This window comes from Anopheles coluzzii, chromosome 3, assembly GCF_943734685.1.
Source record: "Anopheles coluzzii chromosome 3, AcolN3, whole genome shotgun sequence".
Classification (NCBI taxonomy): domain Eukaryota; kingdom Metazoa; phylum Arthropoda; class Insecta; order Diptera; family Culicidae; genus Anopheles; species Anopheles coluzzii.
In genome coordinates this window covers 9,687,424-9,705,362 of record NC_064671.1, presented here as the reverse complement: position 1 = coordinate 9,705,362, position 17,939 = coordinate 9,687,424, and the positions used below count along the sequence as shown (strand labels likewise).

The 17,939-nt window shown below is 45.7% G+C and overlaps 1 protein-coding gene across 1 annotated transcript in view; it reads left to right on the top strand.

Moving 5' to 3' along the window:
• The window catches only part of LOC120956007 (tyrosine-protein kinase hopscotch), a 30,372-nt gene extending 13,813 nt beyond the window's left edge, over positions 1-16,559 (top strand). Inside the window, exons 2-14 of the mRNA XM_040377341.2 lie at positions 6,022-7,167; positions 9,045-9,367; positions 9,464-9,734; positions 9,824-9,981; positions 10,055-10,150; positions 10,964-11,077; positions 11,167-11,471; positions 11,584-11,711; positions 11,798-12,449; positions 12,529-12,642; positions 12,746-13,296; positions 13,377-13,714; positions 13,804-16,559. Of these exons, the coding sequence (XP_040233275.2) occupies positions 6,916-7,167; positions 9,045-9,367; positions 9,464-9,734; positions 9,824-9,981; positions 10,055-10,150; positions 10,964-11,077; positions 11,167-11,471; positions 11,584-11,711; positions 11,798-12,449; positions 12,529-12,642; positions 12,746-13,296; positions 13,377-13,714; positions 13,804-13,951 (3,450 nt within the window). The 5' untranslated portion in view covers positions 6,022-6,915 and the 3' untranslated portion in view covers positions 13,952-16,559. The remainder of the gene's footprint in view (positions 1-6,021; positions 7,168-9,044; positions 9,368-9,463; positions 9,735-9,823; positions 9,982-10,054; positions 10,151-10,963; positions 11,078-11,166; positions 11,472-11,583; positions 11,712-11,797; positions 12,450-12,528; positions 12,643-12,745; positions 13,297-13,376; positions 13,715-13,803) is intronic.
• The last annotated feature ends 1,380 nt before the right edge of the window (positions 16,560-17,939 follow it).

The window sequence follows — 17,939 nt, the reverse complement described above, 5'->3', positions numbered from 1 at the left end:
GTGAGGAGGAGTAGAAGGGAGAAGGGCGGTAAACGTTGAAGGGCGAGGGGCTAGTGCAATTATCGAAGAAAGCGATCTACACCCGAGCCGATACGAGAGTGGGTTGCGGTTGGGGTTGGCGTTGGCGGGGACCGTTACTGCTGCTGCTGCATGTGCACACACACGTACAAGTTAAAGATAACCTTCTCCCTTCTTACCATCACCCCGCTATCCATCCACTGCTCAAACAGCGGAGCTGCGATTGAAAGTGTAAACAATGCAAAATTTATTAATTTATGCACCAAAGCCGTCCGGTACAGGGGAGGGGTGGAGAGTTGGAAGAGTGGTAGAGCGATGTGGTGGCGTGTTACTCTTATTGCGGAAGGGAGGATGTAGTTGGAAGGGCGGGAGAATGCTATCATTTTAAAACACGGCCAACCTTCTCCCCAGACCGCGCGCTCGCCGCTCGTATATCCACTTCTGACTTTTATGCACCAGCGAGTTGCAAAATCGTTTCAACAACAACAAAAAGTGCATACAAATACATTAAACTCTCGGGTCTTTTCATTTCCATTTCGCAGAATGAACTGCGCTGAACTCTCCTCTGCCCCTTCTCCACGGGGTGGTAAGGTCACAGGGTTTCCTTTTTTTGTATTTTAAATTTAATTTTCCATTTCACCCCCCCCCCCATGGTTTGGCAAATTGTTTAACAGTTAAGCAGATTATTTGACTCTTTTTTTATGCAATTTATGGGTAGATTGTTATAATATGAGCTAAAATTGATTAACTGGATTAATTTTTGTTGGTTTTTTAATATATTTTTTGTTGTTGATATCCTTATAAGAATAATATGTCCTTTATAGTTAGCAAGGAGCGTACTTTGTTATTGGAATGACTTGTTTTGCAAAATGTACCATATAAAATGATACATAACCTTTAAAATGTAGCCAAATAATTAAACAAATGCCAATTTAATTACTCACTAAAAACCCCTGCAAAATAATTGCACGCCAAGGAAATGCAGCAAAAGCACACTTGCCGACGCTACTGCACTTGAGAACTGCCTCTCCCGTGTGGCCCGTGTGTCGGCCCCCATAGAATGAGGCACACAGCACACATGAGCTTTATGCAAACGCGGAGCGACGATGTGTGCTGGCGGCTGGCGCAGCGAAGAAAGCATTTGTTTTAACACGGCGTGTCAGCAATTTATACCGACGACGACGACGATAGGGTTTGAGTGCATTTATCTAAACGCAGAACACAGAACCACAAAGCGCGGGGGTTGAGAATGCGCGCGCACTCCATAAAGTGTAAGCAAAGATCTGCTTTTAACTGAGATCGTTAATTTAACCCTTCTGCTGCTGGCAAGAAAAAGGAAGAAAACAGGGCAGAAAACAGGGCAAGGAATAATTAAAACAAATCCCTTCTCTGCTTCACTGGTCAACGCAGAAGGAGAGTCTTTTCTCCGTTGCATTCAAAGTGCATTCAGCCGTATAAAGTTGATGAGAGAGGAGTAATGGCGCGTGTGTGTTGCATGGTTCTGCCTCCTTTCGTGTGTCAAATGCCGAGATACGCAGATCAACGCAGCAGCAGACGACCTGCCCAATTGTCAACGCGCGGCCCTCTAGGGAGAGGAGGGAACAAGTCATGCAATGGCGTGATGTGGAGTGCATTTCTCAGCTCACACTGTAACACCTGCACACACACACACCGTTCGTTTTTGCACCGAAGCAAATAATCCGTCCCAATGTGCATGTGCTCTACAGCTGTGTGTTTTGTGTTGTGGTTGGTGTGCAGTTAATGTGCATTAATTATCAAGCTTGAGGAGGACGGTGGTGCTTGTTGAGGCCCTGTGGTGATGGGACGCGCTTTAAAACGAACCCCGGGAACGGTGCGCCAAACGCATTCTCGCGTGTGCTCGTTAGGATGCAGTTTCTCAAGTGTTGAAGTTAAAACCACTCAGTTGATGGTTTTGGTCACGAAAAATCGATACGTCGGTGTGTGTGTGTGTGTGTGTGCTGCCTTTTTCTACGTTTTGTGTGGCCCGAGGAAAATCGAGAAAATATCGAAAGATGATGCAGCAGCAGCAGTAACGCGTCAACGAGCCGCGCTCTCATTTGCACATTTCAATCGCAAATATATCGCGTTTCTCCTCTTCTGTTTTATTATATTTTTAAAATACACAAACAAACGCATTTTCTACGGCGTGTGTGATGCCGCCTGATGGGAAGAAAGCGAAGTCGTACGTCATTAACGGCGCGCCGCGTCATTAAGGTCGTGTGCCAGCAGCTCCGCTTGTAAGATTTTTTTAACGTTTTGTGACTGCCCACACATCTGAAAGTGTTTTGCTGTTTAAATAGCTTCTTTTGTTAGGACTAGCACTGTTTGGTATGCGTAAGGATAATTAACATAAATAGCACAACTTTCCACCGAACACAAACTCAAGTCAATCGGCAAACAAAATTGTCCGTATAATGGCAATCAAATAATTAGCATCAAATCACCACCAACCAAGTTGTTTGAGCACGTTCGTGTATGATCGGTTACAACATCGGTTGCCTTCCCCGGAGGCGCCGCCGGCCTGCTGCTATTCAATATCTATTGTTCTGCGAAAATCAACACCCCAAAGCTATGTTGAATGGATTCTACCAGTTCACATGAAATTATACAGCTTGGTTGGACTGACTTTTCCACCTGCATTCGGGCTAACGGAAACACATCTAAAAGGGGGATTGATTTATAATATCTTTTCGCCAGAATGTGCACTCGGAAGTGCTACACCACCCCCAGCTTTTTGGGTTGCTGGGGAACGTTTCATTCTGATATCAAAAATGGTTAAGGAATGCTTAAATGGCGACATTAGGGTAAATGTACCAATAGTGGTGCAATTTGTAATGGTACCGATGTGTTTTAATGGATTTAAAGTGTGAGGAAGGATAATTTCTGAATATTTTAACACATAGCAATTGGAATATGTTTTATCTACGCAATCACAACCATTTTTATCATGAAATACATCAAATTTACGAAAAAATACATATTTTTGTGACTGCTTCGTTGTACCTATAATGGTGGTATGGTTCCTATAGTCGTCGTATTGTGTTCCTATAGTGGTGGTAAACAAAGATGCATCAAAAACGGTGTATAATATCAATGAAACTTAGTTTCGAAGCTGTTTTCGTATGAATAGCAAGGATTACTGCCATAATATAGGTTTCTTGCGTAATTTGATCGTAAAAAATGTATAAATTTGATCAATGAAACTATTGACTAAAGTACTGCATCACACCTGTCATCAAACTACACCAGGAAGAGTGTGCTTGATTTGAAGTCAATTTTTCATTCAGCCATATAAGCGAATTTTGGCCTGTTTTTGGTAAATTACCAACATAAAACTCATTTCTGTTGCTTATTTTAGTAAAAACAGTACGACATGTCAAAATTATCCTCGAAAAAATCTAAAACGACCTGTTTTTATTGATTTTATAACTATAACCACTATAGGAACATGCCTGTTTTGTGTACCTATAATGGCACTATGGTAAAAAACACTAAAAAATGCATAAATATGGTCAAAAGGCAAATAATTTTAGTAAAACAATAACATTTCATAACAGTTATGTTGAAAAACTAGTAATTGCGTGGTTATGTGGTCATTTAGAACGTTAACAGAAAAATGAGTTTCGTTATGAAATCCTAAGGATTTTGGAAAAATGTTGACTCATTTCACAAAATAATGGATTTTTCGGTCACTAAGTAACGGAATGGCCCCATTTAACTTTTAAACCCTTTGTAAAAGGCTAAAGAACATTTCACACTAACTTAAATAACTTAATTACTTGTAATTTGCCGTATGAACCGCATTTTAGTGCAATACCACCACTATTGGTACTACCACCACTATAGGTACATTTACCCTAGATGTTAATAGAAGGGTTAAGAGGGGTTACTCTTGACAATGATGCTTTTAATTGACCCCCAAAAAGACGCGGTGACCTCGCGGGCATCCCGACGCCATGGACAGTGATTAAAGGTATCAACCACAGATCGATAGCTGAAGAGAGGGGACATATTATTATGATTTCTGAATCAAAGACCTTCAAAGTACAAGAGGTCTAGTGATGGGTAAAGTTGGAGTAAAATCTGGAGAAGGAACCGACTAGTTCTACCCAGCAGGAGTCGTCTGGAGTAGTTCGGAGTAGTTCGGAGCCGTCCGGAGTCGTCCGGAGTCGTACGGAGTCGTACGGAGTCGTTTGTAGTAGGAGTCATGCGAAGTCATAGTCGTACGGAGTCTCCAGGGTCGTCCGAAATCGTCCGAATTTGTTCGGAGTCATCCGGAGTCGTCCGTAGCTGAAGTCAGCTGGAGTCATAGTCGTTCAAAGTCAGCAGAGTTGTCCAGAGTAGTCTGTAGTTGGAGTCATGCAGAGTCATAGTCGTACGGTGTCTCTAGAGTCGTCCGAAGTCGTCCGGAGTTGTTCGGAGTCATTCGGAGTCATTCGGAGTCGTCCGTAGTCGTACGTAGTCTCCAGTGTCGTCCGAAGTCGTCCGGAGTTGTTCGGAGTCATCCATAGTCATAGTCATTCAAAGTCTGCAGAGTCGTCCGGAGTCGTCTGGAGTCGTTCGAAGTCGTCTGTAGTTGGAGTCATGCAGAGTCATAATCGTACGAAGTCTCTAGAGTCGTCCGAAGTCGTCCAGAGTTGTTCGGAGTCATCCGGAGTCGTCCGTAGCTGGAATCATAGTCGTTCAAAGTCTGCAGAGTCGGTCGAAGTCGTCTCGAGTCGTCCGGAGTTTTCCAGAGTCGACCAGAGTTGTCCGGAGTCGTACGCCGTAGTTGGTGTCATCTGGAGTGCATTGTGCTCCGAAGTCTCCAGAGTCGTCCAGAGTCGTCCGGAGTCTGCCGGAGTCTATTTAAGAAGAGGAAAAACACCATTATTTGAAATGCCTTCGGCCGATTCCAAACGACTCCGACTCTGGACGACTCCGCACGACTTGGGACGACTTGGTCTCCGGTCGGCTTCAATTGCGGGAAGAGCTAGTGGATCCAATTTTACCGGAGTCGGAATCGTACTAACAATAGCAGGAGTCAGATCGGAGGTCATTTTTTCACCATACTCAAATAATGAAGCAAATGATTGGTCGGTTTTGTAGAAATTTTATATCGTTTCATGCTTCACATTGATGTTTAACAGTTTTGAAATAAAAAAAAAACCCTTTTTCTTTGTCATTTTTCAAATGATCGAAAACTAAACGCCAATTCTGAAATGTAGCTGAAGAGATGCTTTGTATGTTTACAATTGATAATTGTTTTTTAAATCACTCTGATATTGTTTTGATTTTGTTTATTCAATTAAAAAATTTCATCCAACCAATCATTAGTTACAATTAAATCTCTAATGAACATTTCAATTCGTTTTGTCTACCCAACACCACTGCCTGTGTTTGTGTGTGGTTTTGCGTGACGCGGAATCATTTTAATGCGCGTTTAATTCCTCCGATCAAACCGAATTCGCGTGTGCATCCGTTTCACTTATCACGATTCTACTGACCCTCCTCCCCCTTGTTCAATGGCTTTAAATTATGTTAACCCACCTATATATTGGGTTTATCAGAGTTGTTCCGGCTTTAAGCGAGGGGATTTCGTTCCCATCCTATCGCGTTAACGCGCTCTCGCGCTCACTGTCCTGTCGTGGCGTTATTCCCGGCAACAGGTTACCGCATATATTATTAACCCATCCTTCGGTTGTCAGTAGTTGTTGACATTGGTGGTCACTTTCCCGTACCACTCGTTGGTGGTGGTGTTGTGGTGTGATGGTGGCATCGTCGGTGGTTCGGCCGTTAAAGCATGGGCGTCCGCGGCATCCCCGGGGGGGTGGTGAAGCTTAATGAATTAAATATATACATCTATATACCCTTTACACTGGAAATGCTATTTGTGCGCGCATAATGTAATTAATTGTTTTACCAAGTACCGAGCTACCTACCTATGGTTAATTAAACTGATTCTTATATGTGTCTCTCTCTCTCTGTTTCGAATCGTTACAGCACAATACATACGGACAGCAACCGGCTAGAAAGGATGGTTATGGGTGGCCCCGCAACGCAAGCTTGCCAAAGTGACCTCCCAACGGACATCATCGAAACCGTTTGAGCAAGGAACCAACCAATCAACCCACAGAGTAACGGCCACGGGCCGACATTCAAGCGTCTGATCAAATGTACAGCAGAAGGCGGCAGAACCTACCCACGTCTAAGCCTTGGCGACACTCACACACACGGTGGGCTCCAAAGGCATTAGGGTTGAGCCCACTTAATTAAGAACGTAGAATAGAGCTGCCGAGCAACAGCATTCCTTCAATCGCGCCGATGCATCGGCACCGATGTGTGGTTGGTGTGGTTCAAAGTCGAAGGAATTTTACATCTGTGATATCTGTGTGAAATGTTAAAAGTGCGTTTATCAACAACACGTGTGTGCGGTTGCGGAAACGACGATATGATGCCATCCCGTTCGCGGAAGGCGAATGAATTGATCAAATGTCACACAGAATTAGAAGGTTTCCCATTTTAATGTGTCCAGTTCCGTCGAGCGCTGGTCGGAGAGCGTACGTTGCGTAGAGAAGACCAGATTTAGAGCAGGTTAGAGCTAAGCAAGAAGGAGCGGAAACCTTTTACATCCTCCAAGAGGAAATGGTGCGCGCTAAAGTTTGAAGTTTTAAACAATGTTACTGCAGTTATAACTACTTAAACGTCTATCTTGTTATTTGCGTCCATAAACAAAAGTGTCCAACAAACACACAACGCGTCCGTATTGGTAGTAAAGACAGCAAGCTATAGAGATTAGAGAGTGGTAGAAAAGGGATATTATTTTCCTTCCTGTGTGGCTACCGGTGCGCGATCGTTGCGCCCGGTAGTTGACCCGCGGAAAAAACCCCGTTCGCTATGCCCGATGAAGCGGCGTACCAGGTGTTCAACTATGTGGCGGACTGCTTCATCCACGTGCCGGTGGTGGGCCGCGCCGGCGGCGAGGACGATACGTGCGAGCGTGTCTGCCGGGCGGTCTGCGAGCAGCTCAAGATAAAGCCGGTCGTGTTTGCGCTGGTCGGATTGCGGCTGCACGACGAGAAATGGTTCCTGGCCGGCGGGAGCCGTCCGTCCACGGACAAGAAGTACGACTTTCGGTTGCGGTTCAAGGTAAGCATTTTTTGTCACTTGTGTCAATCCTGTGTCACTTGTGTCAATTTTCTTTTTTTAAATAATAAAAGACTTCGAGGGGGTGTGAAGATTGTTTGTGGGTGAGCTTATAAGTACGTCCCACCCCGGCGGTGGTGACACAGTTAGAGCAAAAGTTGCATAGTTATAACTTCCATGAATTATTAGATATCCATCCACGACTAGCTCCGCGAGCGGCAAAGAGAAAGAGAGAAAAACAGTGGAAAAAGCTGAAGTAAAACATTAATAAATTAAACATCCAGGCCCATGCATAACTAATAAAAAGTGTGCTCGTGGATCGATCGTGGAAGCCAGCAGCGACCCATTCGGGCTGTTTATTTTCCTTACCCCCACACACACACACACTGCTGCATCCATAATTAATCCTTTAAGCGTTCTTGGGCTGCACTGTATATGCCCCCTTAGGACGAGGCCCCCTTAGGCTTCACAGAACACACTGTATAACAGATTGGGCAAACTTACTTTTATTTGATTATTCTCCCTCTGTCTCTCTCTGTCGGCACTTGTTGTTGCCTAGACCGATTAGTTTGGTTGCACTTGATATTAAATACATGCAGAGTGTGTGTGTGCGTGTTTTGTGCTTTTATGGCGTATGGGTGTGGTTCGGAATTGTAATATAACTAATCTATTTGCCTTTTGGACGCGATGTTCTTGGTGGTGGGACGTGATTTTGTGTTCGTTCGGTTCCCTTACCCCGGTTTACGGTTTGCTTTACGTCGGAAACTTGGACGTGACAAGCTATGGAGATAGAGAGAGATAGTGTGTGAGGTTGAATGGATGCACACCCTCTAAAGCTGTCGCTCCGGGAGGACGTTTGTTTGCACTTGTTCGGGGCAGGGAGAAGGACAAGATAAACGGGTGTGATGATTTAGCAAAATATTTGCCTTCCCTCCCTTCTCGGGATGTGAAACTTTAAACAATTGCGCTACTTTACATCCGCTCCAGCCGCGCTCTATCTTAACAGCTCTGCGGTCGTCTCCCGTTTTGAGATAGCAAAAGCCTGTAACCCCAACGACGAGAGAAGCTGTACCTGGTACACCTGGTACATAGGAATTTATCTTCTCGTTTTATTGCTTGCAAATGGCACCCCTGGGGCAGGGATGTTCATCTTTTGGTTGTTGGCAAATAGTTGGTTTTTGCTCTATATTGTGCGTCCTAATTACGTGTGGAGTGGTATTGTGCTTCTTGAATCTTTCGTTATGATTCGTTCATATGAATGGTTAGTGATGAGTGATTTGAATACTGAATCTAATCTTCAGAGATTCCTGAATCTTTTCTGTTTCATATGACACATACGACGAGGTGATGCAATCTTTGACTCTTTGGACATTGATGAATGTCTTTAGATTGATGAATCCTTTGTGATTCTTCATTTTTAAAGATCCACGAATCATTAGAGATTCATGAATCGTTAGAGATTTGAAGACTTCAATCTTCAAGAATTTATGATTCATCAGAGTTCCTTGAATCTGTAGATATTATTGTTTCTTTTTAGATTCATAAATCTTCAGGGATTTACGGTTTTTTTTTGAAGATTCAAAAATTGTCAGAGATTTAAGAATGTTCGAGAAATTCATCAATCTTTAGTGACTCATGTATCCTTAAAAAATTAACGACTTAAGGTTCATTTCAAAGATTCATTTTCAAAGATACACTCTAAAGATTCACTCAGATTCCTAAATCTGGATCAGCACTACCCATCTCCAGTCTGGAACAACCACAAAAGGATGTTGTTTTGTATATCCAAAGCGAAAGGGGTCTCAAAACAAACAAATACTACAAAGATCACATTTGATATTCACATGCATTCCTCTTCCTGTTTTCACTAATTTCCTCAGGTCCCGGACCTATCCTGCCTGAAAGCGCTCGACCAGGAGCTGTTCAACTACTACTACAGCCAGCTCCGGTACGATCTGCTGCACAACCGCATCCCGGAGATCGACTACCGGAAGTACAAGAACAAAATACTCGGCTACGTCGTGAACGACATGTACCGGAAGATGATCGAGGACAAGGTTGGGCTGAGCGAGCTGAAGCGTGACTTTGAGAAGTACATCCCGCGCAAGATTAGCCGTGAGCATTCGGTGTGCTTCGTGAACGTGGCCCAGAAGCGGATATTCGAATCGCTCAACTCCATCCAGAACCGAGATCACGATGTGAAGTAAGTGGCGGCGCAGAGCCGACAACACGCGTCACACCCGTAAGATCCTTTTCATGTACAAACTCTCCCGGTTTTCTTTTTATCATCGCAACACAGCTACGTGAAGAACGTTTACATCAACGATATCGACAACATCGCGCCGGGCTATCTGTACGAGGAGTACGCGGCCGAAATACAGTATCCGCGGGGAGAGTTCAGCTCGCGCACCGGCAAATGTCCGGTGAAGCTACGGTTTCAGCCCTACGGTACGGCGGTATCGAGCCGCGAAACGACCAAGTACGGCTCGACGGGCGGTAGGCTGGAGCGTACGCTAGACCACGAGGATGCGACCACGACGCCCGGCCTGAAGGTGTTTTATGCCAGCAAGGTAATGTCTTGGTCTTGTTATACGACACAAGAGGACCTTAGAATGTGCTTGCATGCTTACTCCACAACATTTCACTTCCATTCCAACAGTGGCAACACGTGACGAATATCGACGAAATACTCACCATACTGGTGGAGAAGCTGACGGTGAAACTCGCGCTGGAAGACCAGTCGGAGCCATACTGTATAGACTTTCATGATCAGACTGAACTGAACTCGTTCGTAACCTGCCTAGCCGGTTACTATAGGTAAGCTGTATGTCTTTCCGAAAGCCCGGCACCTTAACATGCGGTCCGCTCCGTTTCCCTTTTCTCGTTACAGGTTAATGTGCAAATGGACCGTGTATCTGTGCCAGGACTACCTTTCCTCGCCGATGCTCAACTTGCTGAAAGAGCTCAAGTGCCACGGTCCCATCGGGTGAGTCTTTTTCGATGGGAAAAGGGCAGGTGGGGGGGGGAGTAGTAATTCCGGCAAAATCATCGAAGCTGTGTAGGGTTTCATTCATACCCGAGGACCAAGTTCCACGCATTCAGCAACAGCAGTACGCAACGATGCGAACGATCCGAACTGCGCTGTCGCCCGGCCTGCTGCTCCTCGTATCTTGGAAAAAGGGCTTAGCCCTAAAGTTGCGCTTTCGTTTCATTGTTTTATGTGTGTGTGTGTGTCGGTGCGCCGCGACATCGTATACACCGAGAAGCTACCGAGAATCGGCGTGTCATCGTCATCATCTTCCGCCTCCGCCGCCGCCAACGTGCTTGGTGTGTTCCGTCCGTCCGGGCCGGATGAATGGAAAGTTTACGCAAAAGCGAACCATCCTGCTGCCTCGGATGAGGGGAAGGGGGGATACATTCTTCGAACTTGGTGCGCGCACTCTCGGTGCATATCATTTTACAGTGCGGGCTTTAGAAAAATGGTCGCTAGGCGCCTTTTGTGAGTTTGAGGTACGGCATGTCATCATGAGGAGAGCATTTTTCGCGTTAGTTTTTTTGTAGCATTTTCCTATGCTACCGGATGGAGGAGAGGCCCGAGCTCAGCTTTAAGTGAGATTTTGAAAAAATAAGGACTTTTCCCATGTAACCTTAGCTAATAGTTCGCAGATTGTTGAAGGACTGGGCCGCTTCTGCGAAATTAGGCACGCAAACCTCCCTCTCTCTGTTTAATGGGGCCAATCGGTCGGGGGTTTCGTTTAACCCCCAGCGTTCTTATGCCCTTATCTTTTCTTTTTTTCAGCGGAAAGTACTCCACCGACAAAATTCGGGAAAAGAACAGCAGCTGCGGTGCATGCATCATACGCCAGTGCGAGGAGCAGTACGATACCTACTATGTCGATATGCTAGAAACCGAGTAAGTAGAAGGACACGCAATTGTGCACGCGGTGTTGTGTGTTTTATCAATACATTTATCTCCTCCACAATCTCCTCCTCCCCATCCAGTGGACTGATAAAAACGTACAAGCTTATCCACGCCGAAGATCAGTGGCACGTGCAGCGCGACAAGGAGGAAGAGGAGGCACTGCACCGGTACAACCAGCTGACGGAGGCGCTGAAGAGCCTCAACCCGGAGATAACGAGCGTGTACCGGTTGCCGCCATCGGACAACGATACCGCCCCGAACCTGCTGCTCTGCCGGCCGACGCACAAAGCCTCCCCGAAGCGGCTGCTGCGCGGCGGCACGCAGGAACTGGGCCAGAAGCGGGCCTGCATTATCAATGCCGCCAAGGAGCTGGTTATCAATCGAAGTGCGTGTGAGATACAGCGATACGGCTAATGCTGTTTTGCTAATTAATGAAAAAGGAACAGTTGGTTTAATTTGTGTTTTTTTTTTTTCTCGTGTGCTCTTTTTCTGTACAGATGCGGTGGAAGATGAAAGCGACGGTTACACGAAGCGAACGCGGGCCGACTTTCTGCTGCCGAACAACAGCAAGATGGAGGTTACGCTCAAGCTGCTCAAGAACGAGAAGGAGGGAGAATATTTGAAGGTTTGTCGCTACGCTACCATCATCGCACGCCGCTAGAATCTGTCCTCTAACCAGCACACTGGGTGGTGCTTTCTTCCCTTTTGCAGGACTTTCTGCAGGTTGCGGGCCAGTGGGCAACGATCGATTCGATCGATATCATCAAGCTGTACGGTATGACCGTTTGCAAACCGATCACGATGGTGCTCGAATTCCCCCGGTACGGTCGGCTGGATGAGTTTCTGCGGACGCGGCGCACCTCGGTACGGCCGACCGCACTGATCGAGATCGGCCATTCGCTGGCCCGGGCCCTGTACTACCTGCAGAAGCACGGCATTATCCACGGCCACATCCGGTGCTCGTCCATGCTCGTCACGCAGTACGACGAGGGCGAGCAGCGCGTGCTGGCCAAGCTGGGCGATCCGGGGATGCACGGGCAGCGCCGGCTAACCAAGCACGATCTGCTCTGGATACCGTACGAGTATCAGGATCTGAGCGAGCAGAGCGTGGCCCGGCTGCGGACGGATCCGGCCACCGATGCGTGGGCCTGCACCTCGACGCTGTGGGAAATCTTTAGCCGCGGCATCAAGATGCACGTGTACAAGCCGGCCGAGTTTCTGCCCACGCGCAAATGGCTGCAGACGATGCCGCCCGAGCTGAAGGACTCGAAGCAGATCTACGAGTGTCTGAGCTGCGGCTGGCACGCCGATCCGGACAAGCGGCTCGCACCGCAGACGGTCGTGGGGCTGCTGGTGCATGCGCGTATGTATTGCGGAGCTTGGATGCATTTTTAAGTAATGATAATCATTTTCTTGTGTTCAAATTGTCTGAAAACAAACAGGTCAATTAGACGGTAGCTACTGCACGGTCGGGAATGGACACGTGAACGGTCACTCGGCGAGCAACATGCTGAATGGGTCTGTCTTCAAAAACAGTATCCTGTCAATGGAAACCAGTGAGTAGGATAGGAGAGGGAACCAAGGGCTCTCCGCAGACTCTCTTTCTTTCCACACAACTCCAATGCTTATCGCTTCTGTTTTGTTACATTTTCCCAACAGACTCCACCTTGATTCGGTCCCGTACCGACTGCACTTCCTCGTCCTACGTGAGCAACGGAAGCGACAGTGAGCTGCGCAGCAATGCCTCGAGCGGCAGCAGCTCGCTTCCGCTGCTCTCGAACTCGATCAACCGTTTCAGCGGCGACTCGTACTACGAGAAAACGTTCGTCAACTGCTCGGACTACATTCAGCTGAGCGGCAGTGAGCGCATCTTCTTCCACAACATGCTGGGGGAGGGCAATTATGGGCGCGTGTACCGGGGTACGCTCGAGCGGGACAACCAGGCGCCGCGCGACGTCGCGCTGAAAACGATCTACGACGATCGGCCCGACCTGGGCCGGGTGAAGGACGACTTTCGGCGCGAGGTCGATATAATGAAAAACCTGCGCCACACCAACATCGTCGAGTTTATCTGCTTCATCGAGGAGCTGGACAAGCTGGTGGTGGTGATGGAGTACGTGCCGCTGGGATCGCTGCTGGCGTACCTCGGCTACATGCGGTACGAGCTGAAGGAGCTGGACCTGCTGTGGATGGCGCGCGATATAGCAAATGTAGGTGAACGGGATGAGGAAGCGGATTGTACATTTAAGAACGAATTAATGATCGAATTTCGCTCCATCTCCCCTCTTAGGGCATGAATTATCTGTGCGAGAAGAACATCGTGCATCGCGACCTGGCCGCCCGCAACATCCTGGTGGAGAGCAAAAAGTGCGTCAAAATCTCCGACTTTGGGCTGGCGCAGGTAACCGAGGGCAGCAATTACTACGTGGCGCGGCACAGCCGCGAGCTGCCGATCCGCTGGTACGCGCCGGAAACGCTCGAAACGCAAAAGTACTCCTCCCAGTCGGACGTGTGGTCGTTCGGCGTGACGCTGTACGAGATGTTCACGTACGGTGCGACACCGTACTCGCACGTGGACGTCAAGAGTGCGGCCCAGTTGTATCAACTGCTGCAACGCGAGACAAAGATGTAAGTGGTGTGTTGGGCCGGTGTCATGGTGGTTGACTTTTCGCACGTGTGATATGATTCTCTTTCTTTCTCCTTCCGCGCTCCGACAGATTACAGCTTCCGGAGGATTTTTCGTACGTGTACGATAAGCTGATGGCACCGTGCTTTAAGCGGGATCCGCACGAGCGCATGACATTCAGCGAGCTGCTGGAGGAGCTGAACGACATGATCAATCAGTACGGTGAACCGATCTATTAGGTTTCGCAGACAGGCGGATGAGATGAATAGAATCTGTGAATAAGCGCTAGCGTGCTCTTGTGTGTGCAAGGCAAGCCATTATATTTAATGTTTGAAGAAAGAGAGAAAGAGCGAGAGAAGAAAGGGCACAGAAGATGGAAAAAGTGTAAAGTCTTAGAACTAGCTGGTAAGCGAACCCAGGCACACTACTACCACGACGGATGGTTTGTTGGATCTGTATTTTAACTTAACTGTGACATGATTGCACAGCACTCTGCGCACAGCACACGCCATAAAAATGGGCAAGATCAAGTCGCGCGCCACATTTCCTTGTGAGCGCAACAACGGTTGTCGTGAGGAGAAGAATCGTGTATTCCAAAGCCTAAACCGATTGCACGCGCGTTCGCACTAATGCTATGGATATAACTATACTCACACACACACATACCTTCGTCAATTTTGATGATCATTAGATACACAGATGCGCTATTTGTTGTGAAGAGAATGTAGGGAAAAACAATGAAGCAAAACACATACATTCGCACTTGCTAAGAAACAAAACAGTATGGATAGTGTATTGGATGACGTTTTAGCCGTTCCTCTATGTGCTCTCCCCCCCGTGATGAAGAAAAAGCAGAATTAAGTGTGAAGGAAAACAAATTAAAAGCTGTAAGGAAAGATAGCGCGAAGAGAGATAGAGAGAGAGAGAGATGAAAAACCCGATGGCCGGCGTACAAGAAAGTATTGTGTGAACGAATCTTAATGGTTGTCCTTTTTACAAAATACTCGTGTCGTGTCCCGTGTTCTAGCGGAATCATATTAGAAATAGTCTATTGGGAAACGTCGTCGTCGTTGGTTGCGCTTTTTATCAAGCAAAAGTGTGTGTGTATGTGTACAGTTTAAGAGAGAGAGAGTGTGTATGTGTATGTGTTAATTAACACTAATTACACAGTCATACTCGTACATACCTTTAACTTTACTAACTCGTTATCACTTTACTCGTAGTGTGGCAATCAGAAAACACGTGTGTGTGTGTGTGTTAGTAGTATGCCAATGTGCGCCTAAAATGGGGGAATACTAATAACAAAGAGGGCTCTATTAAAGGGTTAAAGCTTCCCCCCAAATCCACACTCGCACACATCCTGTTTAATGATGGGGAAAGGAACGATGAAATGTATGTGCCGTGATTATGTATACATAGATGTGGCTTATTAGTGAAATTTGAAACAAAAACTAGAAGAGAAAACGAAGCGATTAAACACGCAAGATCTACTATGTGTGTGTGTTACAACTCTAAATTAGTTTACAGTGCGCGGGGACCTAACTAGAGCGAAATATTAGTAACAGGGTTTTTGGTGTAGCTGGAAGCGCTCAGAACTTTATCTCGAAATCCTACGAAAGGATGGGCGATCGATACATTTTCCCACGAAAACGCGGCGAGCCACGTCATGCTGCAACCGTGAAAATGATCTCTTTGAGAAGAATTTTACTGTGCAATAGAGAGACGCACACACAGACAGAGTCACACAACTACATACTCTATTTAGAACTGTGTTTTCCTACGCATACATTAGTTATGACTATTTTTAACCACAACCTCTGGTACCAATTTTCTACACGGAGCCTTTTTCCCCACCCGAATCTTAAACTAGCAAAAACTAGGGAAACACGGTTGGCGAGGGTGGATGATTGATTTCCCTGGGTGCCGCTCCGATCTGTTGGGGAATTGCAAATTTTAACGTATGATAATAACGAGCGATATGATTGAGATTATTATTCAAGTACAACGACACACACACCCACACATACACAACACGACCAAAACCTGCGGATAGAGGAAATGAAGACGCTTCCCTAAAAAGAAAAATATATAGTTCAAAAAGTTTTTTCCCGACCGGAATATGGGGTAACTCGAGCGCCAAACGGTATGACCGTTGTGTAGTATGGTAGAAAAAGAAAATGATTCACGCCACCCCCCTATCCCCATGGATGGCTTTTCGCGCCTGGAACGACTCTTCATCTCTGGTGTGTGTAATGATGGAGGGAACTCTAAAATTCCACCCATAAATTCTTTATTGAATTCTTGAGATCTCTCTCGCTAGTAAGAGACCGGTAGCAGTTGCCGAAGAAAGGAAGAAGCTTAGCAAAAGTAAAAGAAACTTATATTAAAAGAAAAGGTAACGAATAATAAACATAGATCAATTTCTCAAAGTGCCACTTAAATTTGAAACCCGAAGACAAAGCAGCAAGCAGCAAAACACGCACGCTCACACCCCCCGCACTCACAAACTGCATAAATGGGAAAAAGAAGAAGAAAAGAAGAAGAAGAAGAAGAAGAAGAAGAAAGAAACAGAAGAAGAAACAAGAAGAAGAAGAAGAAGAAGAAAGTAAAAGAAGAAAGAAGACGAAGACGAAGAAGAAGAGGAAGAAGAAGAAGAAGAAGAAGTAGAAACATTAGCAGCAAAACGTAAAACAACGATAAAAACCCCCCCAAGCAAGAACAAAACTAAAACAAACAAAAACCCATGACCATTTTGTGGAAAATCAGGAGAGAACGAGAAAAAGACACACACAACTAAGCTAATTAGAGAGCGAGAGAACAAAACTCAAATCCAAACCGAGTAGAGAAGTGAATATAAAATAGTTAAAAAAAGAAGTGTATATCCACAGGCGCTTTTAAAGCACTGCTTTGCAAAATGAATTTAGCACTCGGTGGTTTCACATAAAAAAGCAGTTTTACCAATTAGATGGATCGATGGAAGAAAGCGTTAAATAGCAGATTAAATAGAAGAAGGACTACGAAGAAGAAAAGCTTAAGGATTTGAAGGAAGACGACGGAAGCGGAAACTTACATAGTGTATTCACACACACACACACGTGGACTCAAAACATTGACCAAGGCAAGGCACTTTACTTAAGAAAAACATAGAAGCGCTGCCTCTACCCTGTTGTGCTGTATTCAAAGATGTAGAACAAAAAACTATTCCAAAACACACACACATACAACAAGTTTGTTGGATTAGAATTTTATTAACGATTGAAGAAGGTTGCTTACAAGAAAATAGAGTGAGCGTGTCAAACAAGGTTTCTCCCAAACACACACAAAATGTGTATGTGCATAATAAGAAGAAGGACGATATTCAGTAGATAGAGCAGAGGAGAGTGAAAGTTATGTTTATGTTTTCTTTATATATATTGCTTATATACGGTTTTCCAGGGGTTCTCATAGTTGTGGGACGCTTCCTTGACTCTTTCTTATTGGAAATGAACTTTACATGTTGGAAAATTGGACTTGGAGTGGTACCTTGTTTGGACAGGCTCTTTGGAATATCCACTTGGATTTGTCCAACTAGTGTGCTATAGAGTATAATTCCTATTACATTAAGTTCATTTCACTTAAGAAAGAGGCAATTAAATATCCCACAGCTATCAGAACTCCTGAAAAACCTTGTATCATCCCGTCAATAACACACCCGCACCACCCCCCGCCCCAAACCTAATCCGTTAGAATTGTGGCGCGCGTCGTGTGTGTGTATGTAGACGATGTGTGAATGTGTGCGTGTCCCAACACCACCACCACCACCACCGTCGCTTATAGTCATTTTTAGCTCGTTAAGGATGCAAAAGCCTGGTGCGGAAGGAATGTGATTGCCCCCCCCCCCCCCCCCTGTAGTATATAGTTTATATTATCCCTCCGACCCCTCATGATCATCATCATCGGCGGAGGCAGAAAGAGAGATGTAGCTTTAGTGAAACAGAGATGAATTCATATAATTATTTTTCTACACAAACTCAATGTGTAAGAGAGTTAGTTAGTTTAGAGAAGAAAAAAAATAATTAAATTTTACGTTTTTTTCCCACGTATCCTTGTTGCCTTGTTTTTGCGCTTACAGCAACAGCGCCTTGTGGCTTGTGGGGATGTTGGTGACACTGTTGTGTTTTCGTTGACGAATTATTAGTAGGAAATGACGAGAATGTTTCGGATAGTGTTTAATGCTACGAAGATTGC